The sequence below is a fragment of the Nycticebus coucang genome, chromosome 19 (genome assembly GCF_027406575.1).
Source record: "Nycticebus coucang isolate mNycCou1 chromosome 19, mNycCou1.pri, whole genome shotgun sequence".
Classification (NCBI taxonomy): Eukaryota; Metazoa; Chordata; class Mammalia; order Primates; family Lorisidae; genus Nycticebus; species Nycticebus coucang.
In genome coordinates this window covers 9912758-9936943 of record NC_069798.1, presented here as the reverse complement: position 1 = coordinate 9936943, position 24186 = coordinate 9912758, and the positions used below count along the sequence as shown (strand labels likewise).

The window sequence follows — 24186 nt, the reverse complement described above, 5'->3', positions numbered from 1 at the left end:
CACCATGTCGCCTTTGGTAGAGTGCTGTGGCATCACAACTCACAGCAACCTCAACTCTTGGGCTTAAGCCTCCCAAGTAGCTGGGATTATAGGCACCTGCCACAATGCCTGGCTATTTTTTGTTGCAGTTTTCATTGTTGTTCAGGTGGCCCGGGCTGGGTTCAAACCCACCAGCCTCAGTGTATGTGGCCTGCGCTGTAACCACTATGCTATGGGTGCCCAGCCAATGACCTCTTTTTGAGGTGCCTAGGAATAAATTCCTGATCAGTCTGAAGAGCATGAGTTGCGTTTCTTCTTCTAAATATTTGTGTAAATGCTACATTTTTTTTCTTTTTGCATTAGCTGCCAGATTTGTCTTTCTATGCTTACTTTTTTTTTGTTTTTTTTTGCAGTTTTTGGCTGGGGCTGAGTTTGAACCTACCACCTCTGGAGTATGGGGCTAGCGCCCTACTCCTTTGAGCCACAGTCACCACCCTATGCTTACTTTTTATGTATGCCTTTTTTAGTTATTTCTATTTTTTCCCCCTGTGGCAGAATTGTTCACTCTAACAATCTTTCCGGCAGGTGGCTGGTGATATAGAAGTGAATAAGGAAATTTGCTCTGTAGAGGCTTACAGACGAGTGAGATAGTATTGTGTCATTATATCATAGTTAAGTTCCTGACAAGTACTACTTGGTTTATAAATTTTTTTTAATTAATATTTTATAGTTTCTTTTTTCAAGTGGCAAAAAGTCCCTTTGCCTTAATGGAATATTAAACAACAATGGAAGAGGTGAATACTTAAATATATTCATTTAATAAAATACTAGAAGCATGCAGTCTAGACAAAAATGGAAAATTTTAGTGCATTATTCTATACCATTATTATAACGTCTGTCTTGTTTTTAACAGACATGGCATGTTCATGTTAATTTATTTTCAATGAAGTAGGACCATTGACTGGGTGGATTTCTTTTCTGTTTTTGTTTTATTTAAATTTAAATAAATAACCTATCCATATATGGATTAAATAATCAGATAGATTGATAAGCTTATTATAAAACAATACTACTACTCAACCCACAATCCACTTCTCAGAAACCCTCTTTTAGCTTAATTACTTGATTCTTTTGGTAACTACTGCCATATGAGTTATCTAAGTTACTTTTATATTACTATTCCTAGATTTTTTTTTAAGACAGAGTTTTACTATGTCACCCTTGATAGAGTGCTGTGACATCACAGCTCATAGTAGCCTCCAATTCTTGGGCTTAAGCGATTCTCTTGCCTCAGCTTCCCAAATAGCTGGGAGTATAGGCGCCCACCACAATGCCCAGCTATTTTTTTGTTGAAGTTGCCATTGTTGTTTGTCAGGCCTGGGCTGGGTCCAAACCTACCAGCCCTGGTGTATGTGACTGGCACTTTAGCCGCTGAGCTGCAGGCACTGAGCTTATTCCTGGATTTTTTAGTTTTAGGCATTACCTCTTAACTCATGGGGCCCTGGAAGATGAGGACATGCTCTCTTGTTGCCTCCTTCATTATAAATAGTGTCTTTCTTATTCCCTCATTCTGCAGTAAGTTCTCTTCTTGCTTGATGAGTATTTAATCTCCACATAAGTTATTATAATTTGGTGAATTATAGTTACTTTCACATCTTATTGATACTGTACTTTTTTTCTTTGCCGAATTTTTCACAGATTAAGCCCTGAAATCCCTGCCAATTGTCTAGTCTCTTTTGAAGATGTTTAGGTGATAATCTATCAGTTTCCTATCTTTGGAGACATCTCTCTTTGAGTTTGCGATATGCTTCAATCTGGACTGATTGTTTTTATGCTTTTCACAATTGTCATTCTGTAATCTTCTTCCCCTTTCATTCTGGGGATTCCCTTTGTTTTTCTTATATATTGGGTGTAGTGGAAGTGGGATTAAACACAAAACCTCGATTTTTATATATTTTTTATTTTATTTTTTTAACAATTTTTTTTATTTTTATTTTTAATTTCAGCTTGCTTGTTCATTCTTCTTTGTTTGAAGTACTCTTTTTGTTGTTGTTGTTCATTTTCTTCTTCCTCTGGCGATGCTCTGTCCCACTGCTTTTGATGTTAGTACAGACGGGGTCTTACTCTGGCTCACTGATGGTCATACTGGTCTCGAACCTCTGAGCTCAGGCAATGTACCCGCCTCGGCCTCCCACAGCGCTGGTACTACAGGCGTTAGCCAACACGCCTGGCCTATTTTTATATTATTTTTTAACCTGCCAGCCTGGGTGTATGTGGCCAGAGCGCTACCCACTAAGTTACTGGCGCCGCCCAAAACACAAAACCTCTCAACCCAGAAATTCTCCCCTTAAAGGTAGAAGTGAAAGTAATCAGCTTTATTATGCAGCCAGTTCAAGAGATTTGTACCTTCTATCATCTCTGTTTTCTCTTTCTGGATACTTATTTATGGAATGCTGGACCTTGTGGACTGGATCTCTGATTTTTGTAATGTTTCTCTATTTTTTTCTTTTCTTTTCTCTCCCCCTCCCCCGTTTTTTTTAGACAGAATCTCACTTTGTAGCTCTCTGTTGAGTGTTGTGGCATTGTAGCTCACAGCAACCTCAAACTCCTGGGCTCAAGCGATCCTTTTATCTCAGCCTCCCCAGTAGCTGGTACTACAGGTGCCCTACAAAACACCCAGCTGTTTTGGGGGATGGGGACTTGCTCTTGCTCAGGCTGGTCTAGAACTCCTGAGCTCAAGCAGTCCATCCACCTCAGCCTCCCACTGTGCTAGGATAACAGGTGTGAGCCACTGTGCCCAGCCTCTCTATTTTTCATAATCTCTTTTTGTTCTACTTTACTTTCTGATATATTTTCTCAAGCTTCAGCATTTTTCCGTTGATTTTTTTCCCCCTTACTGCTTTCATATTGCTGATTTCCATGAATTTGTCCTGGATGTTCTTTTGTAGATCCTATTCCTGTTTCCTGTTTTATGAGTGTAATACCCTTTTTTGCACAGATAAAGCGAATGGTAGTTGGATTTTTTTAGCCAACTGTAGGATTATCTATCTGGAGCATTTTGTTAGGGGAAATTCTCTTGTCATTGAGGTCTTGGACTGCACTGCTTCCTCAAAATATCTTCACTCTTTTGCCTGGAGAGGTGAGTAGTTTAGTTCCTAGTCAGTCAAGGCACTAGGCTGCCATCAGAGTGGGGCAGGAGAGATTTCTTGTATTCTCTATAGTATTCAGCTTATCTGCTGTCCTGGTTCAGATATCTTCTGATTTGACCTTCTGAGAAGAAGATACTCTACTCATCTATAAGAGGCAGAGAGGAAAGATCTGAGATCTGAATTTTTGTTGGTTGGTGTTTTTTTTTTTTTTTTTTGAGACAGAGTCTGACTGTGTCGCCCTTGGTAGAGTGCGGTGACATCACAGCTCACAGCAACCTCAAACTCTTGGGCTAAAGCAATTCTCTTGTCTTAGTCTCCCAAGTAGCTGGGATTACAGTCGCCCGCCAGAACAGCCAGCTATTTTTTTATTGTTGCAGTTGTCATTAGCTGACCTGAGCTGGGTTCCAACCCGCCAGCCTTGGTGTATGTGGCCAGCACCCTACCCACTGAGCTAAGGGTGCTGCCGGGTGGTGGTGGTGGTGGTTTTAAGCTTTCCCTTTTGTCCTCACTTCTGGAGGTTCCTGGTACTACCAGTTCCAGAGCTCTACCTGGGGATTCTGTGGTTGAGATTGATTTCCAGCCTTTTCTGTTGATGTTTCAGGATTCAGCTTTCTTGGGACTGTCACTTAACTTGTCTATCCTGTTTTCTAGTAGATAAGTTTTGTTCTCATTTCTTTTTCCTTTCTCCCCTTTATGTTTGCCTTTAATAATAAATAAAATAAATCTCTATTGTCATATTAGTGGGGTTTTAAATGACAGAGAAAGTAGATGTGTGTTTAATGTGCCATCTTTCCCTGGGAGTCTTTTTTTTTTTAATCTTGAGTAGCATTTTAGATACTTTTTTCAAATGAGCTTTACAGTTTGTTCCGAAAATACCTGTAAATACTTAAATTACATGCTTCAGAAAACTTGGGCTTTTTCTCCATCATAGTGTACTTTTTATTTATTTGTTTTTTTGTTTTTTTTTGCAGTTTCTGGCCGGGGCTGGGTTTGAACCCGCCACCTCAGGCATATGGGGCCGGCACCCTACCCCTTTGAGCCACAGGCGCCGCCCATCATCATAGTGTACTTTTTACTCCCACCCCCTACCCCCACCTTTCTTGGCTTTTGACAGAGTAAAAGGTTACCATTTGAAGATCTACATTTGGTCTAAGCTGATTTAGGAATTATATAGCTCATGGCAGTAGACTAGGCAATCTCAGTAATATATTCTAATCAGCTCATACATGTTATTACAACACTGTCTTTGATTATTTAGACTTTATCTAAAATTCCCATACAGTTTAGTAATAGATGCCAAACATTCTCTAAAATCTCACTGGTAAAAGATATGAAAGAATCTGTGGCTAAGGCTGTGGACATCATTAGAAGATGTCTTAGACATTAAAAAATGTCATGGCCCATTTTGGTATTTCCTTTTTTTAGAATTGGTCTAGCACTGGATTATGGACTGCCTGTATCTTAACTAATATGCAATTTTAGTTTTCTATTATATGTAGTCTATCATTTTCAGTGGTTAGCCCATTGATAAAAATACTTAACTGGGTTAGTTTTCTTTGTAAGAGAAATTCCTGAGAAGGTGCTTCTGTTTAGTTATTTCTTCTTATTTTAGGTGTGTTTTGTTTTGTTTTTGTTTTTGCAGTTTTTGGCTGGGGCTGGGTTTGAACCCGCCACTTCTGGTATGTGGGGCTGGCATGTGGGGCCAGTGCCCTACTCCTTTGAGTCATAGGTGCTGCCCATATTTTTTCTTATTTTAAAAAACATTATTTTATTAGAAAATTAATTAAAAATGCCAATGGCAAATAGAATAGCAAAATGCACTGTAGTTTGTTTGTAGCTTATTGAGAGGAAGTTAAAGAATAACTTATTTTTTCCAGTGGTTTGTCTTTACATTACGAAGAAATAACCAAAGGACCAAATTGTATAATTCGAGGTGTTACAGCCAGAGGTGCTGTAAACTCTTGTCAAGGCAAGGTGAGCATTGTGTATAAATTTTATAATACCTGCTACATATTTATTTCTTATGTGGTAAATATGAAATTGGAAATTTAAAAAGGAATGACCTATTTTTCTAAATAAGATGGGAGTAATTTGTTTCTTAGGAATTGATCGGCATCTTGTCACCTGACTTACCCGTTATATATGTAAGAAAGATTGCCATGTTCATTACTGTTTTTGGTTAAATAAACATTTATGAATTAAATATTTTTCGGGAGTCTTCATCATCCTTATTCCATCTTTTTGACATTCAAAGCCATTTTATTAACAAGTATCCAATGCTATACTGTTTTCTCTTTTTATTCTGTCTCTTACTTTTTCCATTAATTTTTTGAATATTTTTGTTAGAACAAAAATGACAGAAACTTTAAAAACTTTAGTTCACATATTTTAAAACATACTGCTTTGGTATTTAGATAAAAGGAAGTATTTGATGAGGGATACAGTTAGGGAAGGTAAAGATGATTTTTCAATTATGTCCATTAAGCAGCTATGGATAATAACTTAATAAATGACTCTTTTTTACTGTATCATTTCTTGAAATAATATGTTTTAAAATTTTCCCTATAAATATGTTGTTAAGTAGACCATGTGAATTTATTCAGGTACTGCTTTGTATAATTAAATCAAAGATCAAGTTCTATGCATCTTTCTGAATTAAGATTTTTCTGGAAAAACTTGAGATTCATGGAAAATCTGTCTTTAGAAATATAAACTTACTAAGAAGTTTTTCTAGATCTTAAAAACTTTTTATTTTGAAGTAACTTCATATTTACAGAGGAGTTCAAAGATAGCAGAGAGGTTGCATATAGAAAGTTTCTCTTTTAAAGTCTCATAGAACCTCATGCATGTATTTAAACTAAGAAGTTGACTTTGGCACATTACTGTTAAAAAAACTATGGACTTTATTCAGTTGTCTTCAGTTATTTGTTTGTTTATTTTCCCATAGGATAGGCTTTTTACCCTGTCTCCCGGGTTAGAGTCCCATCACATCATCATAGCTTACTACAATGTCAAGCTCCTGGACTCAGGCAATCCTCCTGCCTATAGCACATGCTACTACACTCAGCTGTTTTTTTCTATTTATGGTAGATACAGGGTCTTGCTCTTGCTTAGGGTGATTTTAAATTTCTGAGCTTAAGCGATCCTCCCGCTTTGGCCTCTCAGAGGGCTAGGATTACCTGCAGAAGCCATTGTGCCTGGCCTAATGTTATTTTTCTATTATAAGATCCAGAATACCACATTGCATTTAGTAATTTTGAGATTTTGTTGCTTCTCACTTTACTATTTCACTTTTTTTTTTTTTTTTTAGAGATAGAGTCTCACTATGTCGCCCCCAGTAGAGTGCCATGGTACCACAGCTGACAGCTCACAGCAACCTCAAACTCTTGGGCTTAAGCGATTCTCTTGCCTCAGCCTCCCAAGTAGCTGGGACTACAGGTGCCCTCCACAACACCCCGCCATTTTTTGTTGCAGTTGTCATTGTTGTTTGGCGGCCCCGGGCCAGGTTTGAACCCTCCAGCCACATACAACAGGTTCAATGGGTTAAAGGCTGAGCCTATTTCACTTCTTTTGGTAGGGTTCAACGCTGAGCCTATTTCACTTCTTTTGGTAGCCATCTTGATTCTGATAATTATTCAGAGGTCATGACTTTTGAGTTTGAAAAGGTTATCTATAAGAAAGCAGTATCAGCTAATTTTTTTCCTCTGAATTTGTTACACACACATATGATAATTTTAATATAAAAGTGGTGTGTAGATTTTTGATGAAAGGAAAAAATTTAGAATTGAGGTTAAACTACTTAAGTTGTATTTACAACTTGGGTTTAATTTTTTACATTTTTTTTTCAACAGAATTATAATGTGAAGGTTATGCTGCCTGGTTTAAAAGAAGACTCCCAGATTTTGAAAATTAGATTGCTACCTGGTAATATTATTTTAAGAAATACTCCTAATATTTATCTCTTAAATAATATTCTTATGCTAAGATATGATATAAAGGTAGAGGTTTTTTGAGGGATTGGTAATGGTAAAATCTTGAAAATACAATTGAATGTCAAACATAGCACTGATAGAAATGAATAGTTTTGTTTTTTTGTCTTGAGACTGAGTCTCAGTTTGTTGCCCTTGGTAGAGTGCCATGGTGTCACAGCTCACAGCAACCTCAAACTCTTGAGCTCAAGTGATTCTCTTGTCTCAGCTTCCCAAGTAGCTGGGATTACAGGTGCCCCCCACAACACCCAGCTATTATTTATAGAGATGGGGTGTCACACTTGCTCAGGCAAGTGTCCAACCTGTGAGCTCGGGCAGTCCACCTGCCTTTGCCTCCCACAGGGCTGGGATTATAGACAGGAGCCACTGCGCTAGCCCCAGAAATGAATAGTTTTTAAAAAGAAACTTTTAGGATGATGTTAGTGAGTCTTGTGAGAAAGATTTGAATATTGGAAATATTCAAATATTTAGGAAACTATTCCTAGGAAAATACTTTAGGCTTATCTATCCCTTACTTTTTGTTGATACAATTTTCATATTTTAAGAAAAAAAACGTTTCTAATGTCATTTTTACTAAGTTAATTTGATAAGGACTTAACTTGATAAAATGAAGTTGCAGTTAACTTACAGAAGATAGAAAATGCTGGCTAATTTGAGGCAGTGTAAGTTCAAAGAGTACATTCTAGAGTTGGCTCTTCTGGATTGAAATCTATGTAACTGTGTCCTATTCCTCAGATTCCTCATGTGTAAAATTAGATAATATCCACTTTCATAGGGTTGTTGTGAGGATTAAATGAGTTAATACAGGCAGTCCTTGCTTTACGTGGTTCCAGAATACTGAATGGAAGACACAGTTCCAGTATCAATGCAGTTTTCATCAGTACAATGCTATACAAAGTGAGAACTGCTGTTAAAACAGTGCTTAGCACATATGCTTTAGTATGATGTCATCTTTGTTCATACATGACCTTTTATACTGGTTTTAAGGAGAAGGAAACATTATTTATTTTCAGAAATTCATGCTTTTTCAGATTTCTCTGAAGTATGAATTGATAAAGAATTAAAAATTGCACAGACGGGGTGGTGCCTGTGGCTCAAAGGAGTAGGGCGCCAGCCCCATGTAACGGAGGTGGCAAGTTCAAACCCAGCCCTGGCCAAAAACTGCAAAAAAAAAAAAAAGAAAATCTGCACAAATGTAGAAGTATAAGAAAAAAATCATTAAATGCGTATTTTAAGATTTAGCTAAAAAGTATGGATTTGAGTAGTAAAATTCTTACTAACTAGATCTGACATATTTGGGGGAATTTAGGGACAAAAATGGTAAAGTAGAAAGTAGCATGATATAGTGATCAAAGTCAAGGGGTTTTAAACTACAAATCAGGATTTAAACCAAAGTCTGCCACTTATTAGCCTTGTGACCTGGACAAAATAACTTAATCTTTCTGGATCCCAGTTTTCTCACCTGTAAACAGAAGTATTTAATAGTACCTTCTTCATTTAGATAGTGAGGTTTATACAATTAATTAATTAAAACTTAATTACCACAGTGTCTAACATAGAGTAAATAATAAATATTGACTAAGTATTCTTACAAAGTAAAGTAGCATTTTTAATAATGGTCTCTATATGCTTCTGTTACCATTCTAACAAAAGCTAAATTTATGCTAACTCTAGCATAAATTGAATTTTCAAACATCTGTTTACAGAACAAATCAGATTGGCTTACTGCAAAAGTATAAAACCTTTTATTAATCTTATAGGAAATTTGTATGTAACTTGCTTAGACATCAAAGGTAGTGGACAGTCTAAAAAGTAAATGATCTGCTTATGTTACTGCATGAATTGATCCTTTGAATTACCTACAATAGGCATCTAGATACTAGTGATGAAGAAGTCAGTTATATAAAGTTGAAGTTAGTAAATAAATTAGTTTAATAAACTTTTTCTTCTTGAAAACTTTTTTCTTGGGATCTCTTTGAGATTTTACATGTTTAAGTGATTTCTTGCATGAGTTATCACTGTGTCATAGTTGGTGGCATAAAACTAAGCCTAGACATTAGATATTGTATACAGTTGACAGCACTCAGCACATGTAGAATCCATGTGTTTTAGGATAGAATTGATTAAACATGACATGGCTTATTTTTTTCTTAGCATTATTTATAAAATATTAAATCTTTAAATTTTAAAGTTGTTTATTTTGATAATTCAGTACTTCAGTCTTGAAACCTGCGTGTGTATTTCATTATGTAATTTCCTGATAGGTTTCCCTCATCGAATGAAAGTGAAACCTGATTCTGAAATTTTAGTTATAGAAAATGGAACAGCTTTCCCATTTCAGGTTGAAGTTTTAGATGAATCAGACAACATAACAGCACAACCAAAATTGATTGTTCATTGTAAGGTAAGCTTATTAGAAGATAAGAATATTTAGGTTTGAATCCCATCGTAGTAAATAGCAATGACTGTTGTTTTAGCAACTTTATAATAAGCCTTACATGGATTTAAGTCTTTAATCACACGAATTTGTGGAATCTCATTGCCAATGGTTTTTCACTGTCCTTAAGCCAATATAGATGCCAGCTATGTGCAGTTTCATAAAGAAAATAAGTATGAACATTTCTTCCCCCCTCCTCCCTCGCCTCTGTCTCCCTCATTTCAGATGAAGTATTTTATTTATCAATAGAATGATAGAAATATGTCTTTCAGGATTGAGAATGGACTGTTAAATGAAGGTGAGTAAAAGACCACAAATAGAAAAGGAAAGCCCAGTTAAATAAAAAAGAAAAAATAGTGATTGAAGAAGTTGGTTGTCCTTCTAAAACAGGTACATTTTACCTGGCATTGTAGAAAATTACTTTTTACGGGCGGCACCTGTGACTCAAGGAGTAGGGCGCCGGTCCCATATGCCAGAGGTGGCAGGTTCAAACCTAGCCCCTGCCAAAAACCACAAAAAAAAAAAAAAAAGAAAATTACTTTTTATACAGAAATTTTCTAGCATTTTGGTGAATTCTCTTTATAATTTTTCAGTTTATAGGCAGAAATAGTAGCTGTGGTAAATTATTTGACACTTTGAATAATTCTTGAATAATCACATTTTATTTGAATCTTATTTTGTGCTTTCAAATAGTTTTTAGGTGCTCCCAACCTTCCAGTCTATGTTGTGGATTGCAGTAGTTCTGGAACTAATATTTTAACAGGAGCTGCAATTCAAGTTCAGAATATTAAAAAAGACCAGACACTTAAAGCAAGAATTGAAATACCTGTAAGTTATTATTATTACTTGTTGATATTATACTGAGTTTTTATACAAATAGTTGTTACAGCTTTATAGTATTCTATGCAAAGTTGTTTAACTTTTGAAAATGAAGTATTTATGGTTCTTTTAGCCGAAGGGAAGAAGTAACATGAAATGGTATAATGAATGGGTTAATATTTTCTAGCAAATATTAGTAACTGTCTTGATCAAACCTTTTTACAGTATCTATAGCTATTATTGATTTATATTTTCCTGAATTTATTTTTTCTTATATTAAAATGCATTTATTTATTTTTGTTCTTTTGTTTATTCCCATTTGTTCCTTAGAAACTTTGGAAATATTTCCACTTAAATTGCCACTGAAGGACATATAAACCTGTAATTTGTATGTTTAATTTTTTTATGAATACATGGTTTTTTAATTCGTATTTTCACAAAGAGGGGTCTTTTTATAATTTGCTATTAGGATACTTTGTATTGGAGATGTATCTTGGCTAATGGTGAAACCAGCATGGAGGAAGGTGCTGTAAGCAGTCACTCCTGAGGTTGCTGAATGGGATAACAGACTAAGTAAAATACTTATATAATTTCTTAATTGGCATGATAAATGATAGATATCCTAATTGTTTACTTAACTCATATTTTTATACTAATTATACATCAAGCATTAATATATCCTGAGCCTCAAAGGGGTAAGAGATACTTTCATTTATCTAATTAGAATGAGATGATTCCTGGCTATATTCCATTTCTTTTCAAGCTGGTTATTTTTAATAACCTTGAAGTATTTATTATGCATTTCCTTCATGCAGTAATATATGGGCAACATATTTTTAAGCATACTGTTCTTGCAAAAGACCAGGACCTGAAATTAGAGAGGAATCTGGACCTAAGGGCAAGAACAATAAATACTACAGAGCAGCAGCAGGCAGAAGACCAAGAATCCAGTTAGTTAAAACAAATAACCAAGGTATATCCTGTAATAATAGGCAATTACAAAGGTAGCAACTCTTAGTGTAAGGAGTCAAGAAAATAAGATACTCTTTTTTTTTTTTGAGGCAGAGTCTCACTTTGTCACCTTTAGTGGAGTGCCATAACATCATAGCTCACAGCAACCTCAAACTCTCGGGCAAGTGATTCGCTTGCTTCAACCTCCTAGGTAGCTGGGACTACAGGCGCCTGCCACAATGTGTGGCCAATTTTTAGAGACGGAGTCTTGCTCTTGCTCAGCCTGGTCTCAAATTCCTGAGCTCAGGCGATCCACCCGCCTCGGCCTCCTAGAAGTGCTAAGATTACAGGCATGAGCCACTGCGCCCGGCCTGAAATAAGATATACTTATAACAGAAGATGGGTTATTTGCCTGATATTCTATGAGGTAGCAATTTTAAATACGTCATCAATCACTTGGATGGGTTTCCATAAGAATGGCTGCAGCTGGGTGAGAAAGGAGACATGAGTTAAGGAAGATTGTGAGGATATGGCTAAGCATATTTTAAATTTAGTGTATGCCATGGAATGCACTACAGCTGGATTATGAGGTAATAGTATAACATTTTAATTTTGTATGCCTAAAATCAACTTATATAGCATAATCCAATTCTTCTGCACTGATCTGTAGAATATTGGTGGTTTTTTTTTTTTTTTACCATTTTAAAAAGCAATTTTATAAATAGATACTTACAAAAGAAGAAACATACAGAGCACCCAAATTCCCAGTGAGGTGAACCCCAGCCCTTCTCTGCTGCTGCTGAACCCTTGCCATTCTCTTCTGCGTTGGAAAACAGGAAAAATCATTCCATCCTGTGTTTAACTCTTTTCTACCTATGCTCTCAGTTTTTAAAACAAATAGAGTTTCTGTTCCTTTGCTGGTATTTTTGTTTTTTTTCCAAAGTGGGATCCAGGCTTTTTAGTCCAGCTTTGACTTTGTTTGCAATTTTGGGGTCAGAACTCTGAAGAAGGCTGGAGAGAATAATGGCACCTTGATTTACACTGGCTCAGGACTTTAGGTTCTTCATACCAACATGCTCTACGAGTGGTTTTGCAAAACAACCTTCTCTCCCAGTCTTGCTGTATGAGCCACTTCAGAACTATGTGTCCTGCAGGATGCTCTGCAATGTGAAGCTCTCCATCCTTGCCACCAGGATGCAGTTCTGTTGCTGCTAAGCTGGCGATGGCATTCATGGCAGGCTGAACGTCCCCAGTAGCAGATCCCAGAATGCTGGACACCAACACACATGCAGACTTGTCTAGAACAATCTCCTGGCAGGTAGTTTAGCAAAGCTGGAGAAATGGATCCCAAGAGCTCCCGTCAGCAGATCTCTGTGTCTTTCTTACTGTGTGCATTTCCGTCTCCCTTTTGTAGAACTCAGTGATTTCTCGCACTCTATGTGCAGGATCTCTGGGGCTTAGCAAATACAATAGGTACCTTCCTTCCATATTTGTCATTTACTATGTTAGGCAAGGAACTGATGACTTCTGGTAATGATAATCTGCTTCACAAGCTTGGTGTCATCAATGTAATCAAATGCCGCCAGTAAAACCAAATGGGAGTGTTGGCCATTAGCCACTTTTTCAACATACGTCTTCATTGTTTTCATAATCACTTTCCTGTCCTTGGGTGTGCCATGCCACAGGCAGTGCATGGCCACTCTGGCGCCATCGTGTGTGTGCGCCAGGTATACCACTGCTTCGTGGACGGCTTCAATCATTTCTGATCTGAGTTTGGGGGGTGCATGGGTAAAAAAAATCCAAGAATACTTTATGCACCAATGAGTGCTTAATCACAGCTTCCTTTTGGTCCATTGGAGTTGGAATCTGTTTCATTTCATCCATAATGAGCTCTAATTTTTCTGGCTACACCTCTAATACTTTTTCCAGAGTTGGGTGATCTGCTGTCTTGTACAACTGGACTGTGTTCCTGTAGAACTCTTCCGTCAGCATGATCCTCTGCTCCAATATGGCTTTGTCATTATACATGTACTCCATGATGGCTTCCACATGCTGCAGTGTCTTCCTCACATGGCCTCACAGCTTCAGATTATCTCTGCAATCTGTGGTTTACTTCCATACATGAGAAATTTCTTAACAACATTTCTGGAATATTTGGCTTTACTTAATTCAACCAAATCATCTCGCAATTCTTTGAAGGCCTGTTTTCTCTGTTCTTCATTACCATACTGAATGTAACACTGGATCACACGAGTTGAATCATGTGCAAATGCAATAGTTTTAATTTTCCCTTGGATCAACTTCTGCAAGTCATTCATTAACTTTACTCTTTTCTCTTTGTCATTGTCTTTTCTTCTTAAAATCTCCCAAATCTGCTTTGCTCAAACAACATTGTCATAGTTGGTCTTATCGCTGAGTTGCCTTCTCTGCTTCAGTTCTTTCTTCTTCTTTTTGAAGTCATCCCATTTGGGTTTCTTGATTGCTGACTCCTCACTTTTACCATCTGGCTGGAATTTTCTCTTCTTGCTGAATTTATTTGCCGGCTGGAATTTGTTCTTTGGTGCTTTGTCTCCTTGTTGCTTATTCTTGAACTGCTTCATACCCTTTTCCCCAGGGTTTGTGGTACTTTTCTCAAAGTTCTATGTAATTTTAGATCCACCTTCCTTAGCAACTTTTCTTGGGAATGTCCTTAAAAAACCAGAATCATTGTTTTTATGAAATTTGTTTTTTCCTTGTGATGCCTTTGTACTCTTTCCTGTGAATTTTTTTTTCCCTTTGACTTCCATTGTGGCAACTAATCTGCATCTTGAGATTCAGGACAACCTGCAACCGTACATTCAGACTGTAAACTCAGCACCTGGACATGGGGTGGATGGTTGTTAAGTACAGGACAGATGGGCTGAGCAGAGTAAGCACTGGCAAGGACTTTAGAGGGAAGCTAGTTCTGTCCATCCCAACACGCTGGCAAAGTGGTAGGAAGAGGGGTTATAGTCCTGCCCCCTTGCCGGGCTTCCATTAATCCCCAAACTCCCAGGTTAGTAAAATGTTCCAGAAGGCTGCCTGGTGGGCCACAAACCCGGGAGATCCTCCTGACTCCAGCCCTTGGCAGGGTGCAGACACGTCCCAGGAGCAACGATGTGTTTTTCTTTTTTTTTTTTTTTTTAAGAGACAGAGTCTCATTTTGTCACCCTTAGTAGAGTGCAGTGGCATAACAGCTCACAGCAACCTCCAACTCTTGGGCTTAGGCAATTTTCTTGCCTCAGCCTCCCAAGTGTTGGGACTACAGGCGCCCACCACAATGCCCAGTTATTGTTTTGTTGCAGTTTGGCTGGGGCTGGGTTCCAACCTGCCACCCTCGGTATATGGGACCAGTACCCTATTCACTGAGCCACAGGTGCCACTCTGATCTGTAGAATACTGGTATGCCAATAATTAGCCATGAATAAGCTAAAATATTGATGAGGGCATTCAGAGCCCTTCTCTGGCTGTTAGTGACCTTGTTCATTTACCTCAGTGTGTTCTGAATTGAAAAAACACTGAACACCTTAATGTATCATGTTACCACTAAATAATGTATTTTATGGCATCTGTTTATCTCGGATTTTATGGAAAGTTCTTAATTTCTTGCATCTTTATTCTTAATAATGCTAGTCATGAAATATGTGACATGGATTAAAATAAGTTTGCAGTACTTCTAAATAAATTCAGAAATAAGGAGAAGAGAATGCTTTTGGTCCAAATATACTTGTTTGGGGTTTTAAGATTGTGGCTACTGTCATTTATAACCTGATGATATAAAATATGGAATTATCAGTAGTAAAGTACTCTCTTAATGATAAAACCTGTAAATATAACCATATATGAGAAGCTCTTCCATTATAAATATAAAGGATTCACTATTAATATAAAAAAGTTCAGTAAGATGCTATTTAGTATATACTTGTGGTTTCCTCTTTTCCCAGAGTTTTAAAGATGTGCCACCTGTGGAGAAGACTATTAAGTTGCTTCCCAGCAGCCATGTTGCAAGACTACAGATATTCAGCTTGGAAGGACAAAAAGCAATTCAGATCAAACATCAGGATGAGGTTAATTGGATAGCAGGCGATATTATGCGTAATCTTATTTTTCAAATGTACGATGAAGGAGAAAGAGAAATCAATATAACACCAGCTTTAGCAGAAAAAATTAAAGTAAGTATCTCAAACAGATTTCTTATTTGTAGGAACTGTTTTCATTTTATGTGGAAGATTTTAAACAGGAAGTTTCATGGGTAGCCTTAAGCAGCCTATCACAGAAAAGTTATACAACTGTCTTAAATTTTAGGCTAAATAAGTGGGGGACGGGGTGTATGTAGACTAGATTAAAATGTGTGTGATTCATATGCGACAAAATTATACTTAGAAAAATGATTTCAACACAAAAAATTTCCAGTTTTGGGCGTTTGGATTAGTCACATATTACCTGACCACCTGTATTTCAGCAGGCATAATCAAGATCACCACCTTACCAAGCAAGACATTTGTAGTTATTCTGAAGGCATTAAGCAAAGGTTCTGTTAAAGGCAAAAAGTGAAAAAAATGCCGTTAACTGGCTTGGCGCCTGTAGCTCAGGACTGGCAGATTCGAACCTGGCCCGGCCTGCTAAAAACAACTGCAACAAAAAAAATAGCTAGGCATAATGGTGGGCGCCTGTAGTCCCAGCTACTTGGAAGGCTGAGGCAAGAGAATTGCTTAAGCCCAAAGAGTTTGAGGATGCTGTGAGCTGTGACGCCGTGGCACTGTACCAAGGGCAACGTAGTGAGACTCTGTCTCAAAAAAAAAAAAGTCATTAACTTCAGAGCCCTGATTTGGCCATTTGTAATTGGTATATCACTCTAAAAATATGATCCGTAGAAAACAGTTTTTTTGGTCCCTATCTACCTGCTATCATCTAAATGTAACATTTGCACCTTGACGGGTTGAATCTGCATGTTGCCATTTAACATCTCAACTGAACAGGGTCCCAAATCAAAACTCTTAGATTCTTAACACATAAAGTAGACAGTTCTGTAGCCTTCTCTTGTGGTTGATTAAAAGAAGAGTGGACAGTCTATGCCTGCTTCTTTTGAAAGCGCTGTTCTCAAGACATACACATTCCTAAAAATCACTATGCTGCACCAGATTGCACAATAAAGATCACATGGCTTATGGGAAAATGGGAATTAGAGGCACAATGCTCAGACTTCATCAGTGGCCTAGGAAGAAGAAAGATAGGAACGTAAGAAGACAGTGGCAAAAGCAGTAATACTAATAGTGCATGCTAAATGGTATGACGTATGTGAGTAGCATACTGATATACGAGTGTACCTGCTTATAGAAATTGCAGCAAAGGTTGCAGTTTGTGGGTTTCTGTGAAGTGGTGGGAGGAGGGTGACCTGAAATTGGATGGAAGTTTTTGTAACACTAAATGTGAGTAAGTGTGCCTCCTTACATATAGTTAGCTGAGGTGACTGGTGGGTGATTGAGGTTCATTGTTCTGTGTATCCCCACCCAGTTTAGTTTGGCTGAGGACAGTGTTCTATGTTCATTTAGTTTTTTCATGAATGAAATTGTGTTTAAGCAAAAGTGAAATTTGCTTTATGCTTAAATTATCTCCTAATATGTTAATTGCATTGGAAAATATTTAAATTTTCAAAGCAAGCATTATAGCAGAACTGACTGTACTTTTCCCCTTGATGTCTGTAGAATAAAATTCCTCCAATCTCAAGTGTGAGAAAATACTTTTGTAACGGGGTTTTTGAGGTAATTAGAGATAAACATCCCCTAATGTCAAGAGAAACAACATTTGTGAACCATGTGTAAGGTGTCCCAATAGTTGCCATCGTGGGACATGATGTAGAAATTACCCTTTCAAACTGGCGTACCCTCCCTATCCTGAGTCCCCGAGTATAAGATCTGGTATTTTAAAAGGATTATTTAGCCAGGGGTTCCACTGACCTTATTTTCAGAATCTTATTTGGAACAACATTTGTTCCAGCCAATTTATTTTTTTCCCTTCACAATGAGGAGAGGGAGGATTGAGAGAGAAATGATGCTGATTCTGCTTAGAAGGTAGACAAGCCATTTTTGTCTATCAGCTGATCAGAAGATGCATGGTTTAAAAGTGGTTCTGGAGACCTGGCTTCTGAACTGCTTCCTTGCTTTAATAATAATGCTTCCACTTCCTGGGTTCTTATCAAGGTTTAGAAAAAGCATTGACTGGAGAGCCTCTTCCTGTACATAGTATCATCTCTCTCCCATTCTCTAAGCTTGTGGCCTGCATTTTGCCTCAACTATAGTAGTTACGTATTTCTTGGGCACTGAAGATTTTAAACATGGACTTTCTCATTGACAGCAAAAGATAGTGAGTACTGCTTTTTTCTTAAATTAAATGGAAAGCCTTTACACTGGTTTTGTGGTATATAGAGAATTAAAAGCCAAGACAGAGGAAAGTTAGCCTGAATTCAGCTAGGAATCCATTGAGAGACTAGCACAGCTTAGGCATGGGGGAAAAAAGCATATATTGTTTCTGTGTAATTCTTATTTGCTTCTTTTCATGTTGTTTTGTTTTTGTTTTGAGACAGTCTTACTTTGTCACACAGGCAAGAGTAGAACGGGGAAATCACAGCCCATAACTGCCTCAAACTCTTGGACTCAAGTGATCATCTTGCCTCAATTTCCCAGGTAGCTGGGACTACGGGTGCTTGCCACAGTACCTGGCTAATTTTTCTATTTTTAGTGGGGATGCAGTCTTGCTCTTGCTCAGGTTGGTCTTTAACTCCTGAGTTAAAGCGATCCTCCCACATTAGCCTCCCAAACTGCTCAGATTATAGGTGTGGGCCACTGCACCAGGCCTCCTATGTGCTTTTTAATCTCCTTTTTTTTTTTTCTTGAGACAGAGCCTCAAGCTGTCACCCTGGGTAGAGTGCTGTGGCATCACAGCTCGCAGAAACCTCTAACTCCTGGGCTCAAGCGATTCTCCTGCCTCTGCCTCCCAAGTAGCTGGGACTATAGGCACCTGCCACAACGCCCGGCTATTTTTTGGTTGCAGCCATCATTATTGTTTGGCGGGCTGGGCTGGATTCGAACCCGCCAACTCAGGTGTATGTGGCTGGCTGAACCTCCATTTTTTTTTTTAAAAAGGGTACAATAAAGAACAGAGCATAAAGATAGTTTTTAAAAGGCAACTAAAAATGATAGTACATTACCAGGAAACACTACTCAGCTAGCAATGATTTTTTTTTTTTTTTGCTACAGAGACTCACTATGTCACCTTCAGTAGAGTTCGGTGGTGTCACAGCTCACAGCAACCTCAAACTCTTGGGCTTAAGCGATTCTCTTGCCTCAGCCTCCCAAGTAGCTGGGACTAAAGGGACCTCCCATAGCGCCCAGCTATTTTTTTTGTTGTTGTTGTAGTTGTCATTTTTTTTTTTTTTTTTGCAGTTTTTGGCCGGGGCTGGGCTTGAACCCGCCACCTCTGTCATATGGGGCACTCCTTTGAGCCACAGGCATCACCCCTGTAGTTGTCGTTGTTTGGCAGGCCTGGGCCAGGTTTGAGCCCACCAGGCCTGGTACATGTGGCTGGCACCCTAGCCGCTGAGCTGCAGGTGCCCAGCCTATCAATGATTTTTAAATCATAACTGTAGAAGACTACAAGCAGAAAGTTGAGCTAAACATTGTTACAAGTAGGGTAGTCAACTGGGAAAAGGTATGAATTAAAATATTGAATGAAAGAGATGTAAAATTAAGATAGACCTCAAAGCACCCAAGAAAGGGGTTATGATCAAAAGGTATCCAGAAGGGTTGAAGTTATATCAGTGTTATAACCTCTTTTCTCTCTTTGCTGAATAAAAATCCAACTAGATCTCATTCAAAATTTGCATTAAAAAGATCCTTTGAGAAGAACAATTGAATATTGATCATATGGTATGATTTGTGTATTATTATTTTTTTTTTTTTTGTAGAGACAGAGTTTCACTGTACCACCCTGGGGTAGAGTGCCGTGGCGTCACACGGCTCACAGCAACCTCTAATTCTTGGGCTTATGCGATTCTCTTGCCTCAGCCTCCCGAGCAGCTGGGACTACAGGCGCCCGCCACAACGCCCGGCTATTTTTTTTTTGTTGCAGTTTGGCCGGGGCTGGGTTTGAACCCGCCACCCTCGGCATATGGGGCCGGCGCCCTACTCACTGAGCCACAGGCGCCGCCCGATTTGTGTATTATTTTTAAACTTTAATGACCACAGTGATAATTTTGTGACAAAGATCTAGCAAAATTACTTAAGGCTTTTTATTTTATTGCGCTGAAAGATGTGGCAACATTAACAGCAAAGACAAAGAGGATACTTTTTTTTTGAGACAGAGTTTTATTATGTCACCCTCGGTAGAGTGCTGTGGCGTCACAGCTCCCAGCAACCTCAGACTCTTGGGCTGAAGCAATTCTCTTGCCTCAGCCTCCCAAGTAGCCGGGACTACAGGCACCCACCACAATGTCTGGCTATTTTTTGTTGTTGTTGTTGCAGTTGTTTAGCTGGCCCAGGCCAGGTTCGAACCGACCACCCTCGGTGTATGTGGCTGGCACCCTAACCACTGAGCTATGTGCTCTGAGCCAAGAGGATACTTTTAATTCATAGTAATGTGTGTACCACTACTGTTTCTAATCATAAAAGGGCTTTCTTTTTTCTTGGAGATGAGGAAGATAGGTTATAATTTAGCTTTAAGAGTCTTCAGCAAGAGACGTGGCAAATAGGAGGGCATTAGATAGACTAAGTTTTATATATTGTTAAATATATAATTTTCTCCTAGGTTAATTGGACTCCTGAGATTAACAAGGAACATTTGATACGGGGTCTACTTCCTGATGTACAGGTACCAACTTCTGTAAAAGAAATGCGCTATTGCCAGGTTTCATTCCAAGATGATCACGTGTCTCTGGAAAGTGCATTTACAGTAAGGTTTGTGGACTTATTATATTTTGAGGTATTTTTAAATTTAGCATATACCAACAAAAATACTTTCCTTCGGTGTACAAGTGAATATTGTTTTTAAGGCAGAAAATATTATCATTTCCATGAATGAAAGATTGTCTTTGGAATAAAGCTTCTTTGGAGATAGTGATTAATCCTTACTGCTATAACCCTATACCAAATTGGCCCTTCAGTAACTGGAAGACCTAGAACCTTCGTTAAAGAAAAATCCTCCTAGTGCAAGCAACATCTAAAAAAAACTCTTGCAAGGTGACAATGACATGAAAAATACAAAAGTTATAGTGTGATTAGTCAATGTCTTGTGCAGAAGGAAAAATTCTTTTCATTGGTTACAGAGGATTTTCAAAGCTGAGTTCAACTGAAGTTATAGTTGTGCTTATAGAGAAGGGAAAGATAAATACGTTTTAAAAAACCCATCTTCTACCCTGGTCTGTCAATTCTTTGGACACCTCTTTTCCAGTAACCTCTTGAATTTTACTTCCTCTACTCATTTCCATACTATCTCCAACACTTAGAACAGTTCTGTGTTTAAGGATAAAATTTCAAATATGCTGCTTTGTGACCAAGTCATGTCTGTTGAGGAGTTACTCTTATCGGCCCCTCTGTTTTCTCAGTGTTCTCTTGTCATACTTTACATTGTATCCAGCACAGATATTATAATTTAGCATCTCTAAATTACATAGTTGGTCAGAGTTTTTGGTCAGTATTCCCTAATATTTTAAACTGTCTCTTCTCTATTTCCTTTTGAATTAGTAGCCATGTTCTATAACCTGAAGTATTTAGAGAGGTTTTACTATATTTGAGTTTTAGAATATAAGCATTATATATGTTACTCTTTAGTGTATGGTAACTATTTTAATTTCTTTTCCTTTTCCTTTTCTTTTTCTTTTTTGAGACAGAGTCTTACTGTGTGACCCTCGGTAGAGTGCTGTGGCATCACAGCTCACAGCAACCTCAAACTCTTGGGCTCAGTGATTCTCTGGCCTCAGCCTCCCAAGTAGCTGGGACTATAGGCATCTGCCACAACACCCAGCTATTTTTTTGTTGCCATTGTTTTAGCTGGCCAGGGTCAGGTTTGAACCTGCCAGTCTTGGTGTATATGGCCTGCGCCCTACCCACTGAGCTTTGGGTGCTGCCCTATTTTAATTTTTTTCTTTTTTTTGCTATAATTAATGGTGTAACTAAAGCCTTTTAATTTACTATCTAATTTCAGACCACTTCCTGATGAACCTAAACATTTAAAATGTGAATTAAAAGGTGGAAAAACCATACAGATGGGCCAAGAGCTTCAAGGAGAAATAGGTTAGTATGATCTGCTTGCTTGCTTGCTTTTTTTTTTTTTTTTAGTTTATTATTATTTTATTTTTTTTGTAGAGACAGTCTCACTTTATCGCCCTTGCTAAAGTGCTGTGGCATCACACAGCTCACAGCAATCTCCAACTCCTGGGCTTAGGCGATTCTCTTGCCTTAGCCTCCCGAGTAACTGGGACTATAGGTACCCACCACAACGCCCAGCTATTTTTTTGTTGCAGTTTGGCTGGGGTCAGGTTTGAACCCGCCACCCCGGGTATATGGGGCCAGCACCCTACCCAATGAGCCACAGGTGCCACCTGATTTGCTTTCTTTCCTAAAAACACTTACAGGCTCGGGGCTGTAGCACAGTGGTTACAGTGTCAGGCACATACTCTGGGGCTGGCGGATTCCAACCCAGCCCAGGCCTACTAAACAACGACAATTGTAACAAAAAATAGCCCGGCGTTGTAGCAGGCACCTGTGGGCCCAGCTACTTGGGAGACTGAGGCAAGCGAATCGCTTAAGTCCAAGAGTTTGAGGTTGCTGTGAGCTTGTAATGCCACAGCACTCTACCGAGGGCGACATAGTAAAACTCTGTCTCAAAAAAAAAAACAACGAAAAACTTTTATGATGTATATTTTAGCATGCGTAATCTAGGAAAGCTTTGGGTTTATATGTTATTGTTTTGAAAATCCATTGTTGAATAAGATTGAAGTATTTTGATAATCTTTTTTTTTTTTTTTTTATTGTTGGGGATTCATTGAGGGTACAATAAGCCAGTTACACTGATTGCAATTGTTAGGTAAAGTCCCTCTTGCAATCATGTCTTGCCCCCATAAAGTGTGACACACACTAAGGCCCCAAGTATTTTGATAATCTTTGCCTAGGTTAATATACCTTCAAAGTCAGTTTGGCAAAAATATTTTGTTGAAAAGATTTTGCCTTTTGTTAGAATCTGTAACAATAATTAATTTTAAAAGTGTAAATTAAGTCAAGCCTAGTGGTATGTGTCTATAGTCCTAGTTACTTGGGAAGCAAGGTAGAGGATTGCTTAGGCCTAGAGGCTCAAGGCTAACTTAGCAAGACCTTATCACTGAAAAACAATTTTTAAAAAAGGGGTAAAGTAGGAGGGCCACTGACCACTTACACCTAGGGTGGCAGGTTTGAACCTGGTCCGGGCCTGATAAGCAACAATGACAACTGCTGCCTAAAAATAGCCAGGTGCTGTGGTGAGCGCTTGTAGTCACTCCTATTAGGAAGGCTGAGGCAAGAGAATCGCTTGAGCCCAAGAGTTTGAGGTTGTTGTGAGCTGTGACGCCATAGCACTCTACCCAGGGCAACAGTTTAAGACTCTGTCTCAACAAAAAAAAAAGAAAGGAGGAGGGGTGTCTGGGTGTCTGTAGCACAGTGGTTATGGTGCCAGCCACATACACTAAGGGGGGTGGGTTCAAACGTGGCCCAGGCCAACTAAAAAAAAAAAAATGACAACGCAACGAAAAATAGCCGGGTGTTGTGGTGGGCACTTGTAGTCCCAGCTACTTGGGAGGCTGAGGCAAGAGAATCGCTTAAGCCCAAGAGTTTGAGGTTGCTGTGAGCTGTGACGCCATGGCACTCTACCTAAGGCAACATAATGAGACTCTTGTCTCAACAACAAACTGGTAAAACAAATGGATTTCTATGTAGTTTTTCCTTATATCTATAAAATTATGCACTATTAAAATTGTGTCTTCATTAAAATCTGATTAACATTAGCATCATGTTAAATATTGAAGTACTTGTTTAGATTCTTGGTATTGTTTGTAGTGAGTGTGAAAGAAATAATCATTTTATACTAAAAATTTAGTAAGAGAACAAAGTAAGTTTATAAACATCTTTTTATTGAGTGTATTATAAATATTTATGTCTTTCATTAAAAAGGTAACACTAAAAACTTTTTTTTCTTAAAGTTATAATAATTACAGATCAGTATGGAAATCAGATTCAAGCATTTTCAGCAAGTTCTTTATCTGCTTTATCAATTGCTGGAGTTGGACTTGATAATTCAAATTTGAAAACTACTTTTCAGGTATGGCTACCTTCTGTAAAAGTTGATTTATACCATTGTTTTATATATAACAAGGTTTGGGAAACTAAAATAACTAAAAGAAGTTCAATTTTCATTTTTTACATGAAAACTCATGTAAAAGGCATTTAAAAAACTTTCATAATGAAACATTGCAAACATGCAAAAACAGAATAATGTAATTCTTGTGTTCTCATACACTTTCAGTAGTCATCATTTGTGTTTATATCATATTGTTTTGAAGCAAATTCCATAAATATTTTGGTATATAGTATATACATATATTAAATGGTAGTTTTTCAAGCAGTTGTTTAAATAGAACTTCTTGGTGCTCACACCTAAGTTAACAAGATACGAATATAGGAAACCTTAATTGTTAAGGTTTGTGACTCGGCAGTTAATTCGGGTTAGCTTGAAAAATAAAAACCCTGGTAGAATTCTTTCAGTTTGAAAGAAGCATCATGTCAGACAGCTTTGGGAAAACAGACATGCTGGAACTAGATCT

General features: G+C 38.0%; 1 protein-coding gene and 1 pseudogene across 1 annotated transcript in view; one reads left to right on the top strand and one right to left on the bottom strand.

Annotated features, from left to right (window-relative positions):
- The window catches only part of SMCHD1 (structural maintenance of chromosomes flexible hinge domain containing 1), a 153053-nt gene that overhangs the window by 66229 nt on the left and 62638 nt on the right, over positions 1-24186 (top strand). Inside the window, exons 21-28 of the mRNA XM_053571171.1 lie at positions 5006-5102; positions 6980-7052; positions 9382-9521; positions 10248-10382; positions 15287-15514; positions 20145-20293; positions 21540-21628; positions 23566-23684. Coding sequence (XP_053427146.1) covers positions 5006-5102; positions 6980-7052; positions 9382-9521; positions 10248-10382; positions 15287-15514; positions 20145-20293; positions 21540-21628; positions 23566-23684 — 1030 coding nt within the window. The remainder of the gene's footprint in view (positions 1-5005; positions 5103-6979; positions 7053-9381; positions 9522-10247; positions 10383-15286; positions 15515-20144; positions 20294-21539; positions 21629-23565; positions 23685-24186) is intronic.
- Positions 11745-14110, bottom strand: LOC128572093 (pumilio homolog 3-like; annotated as a pseudogene).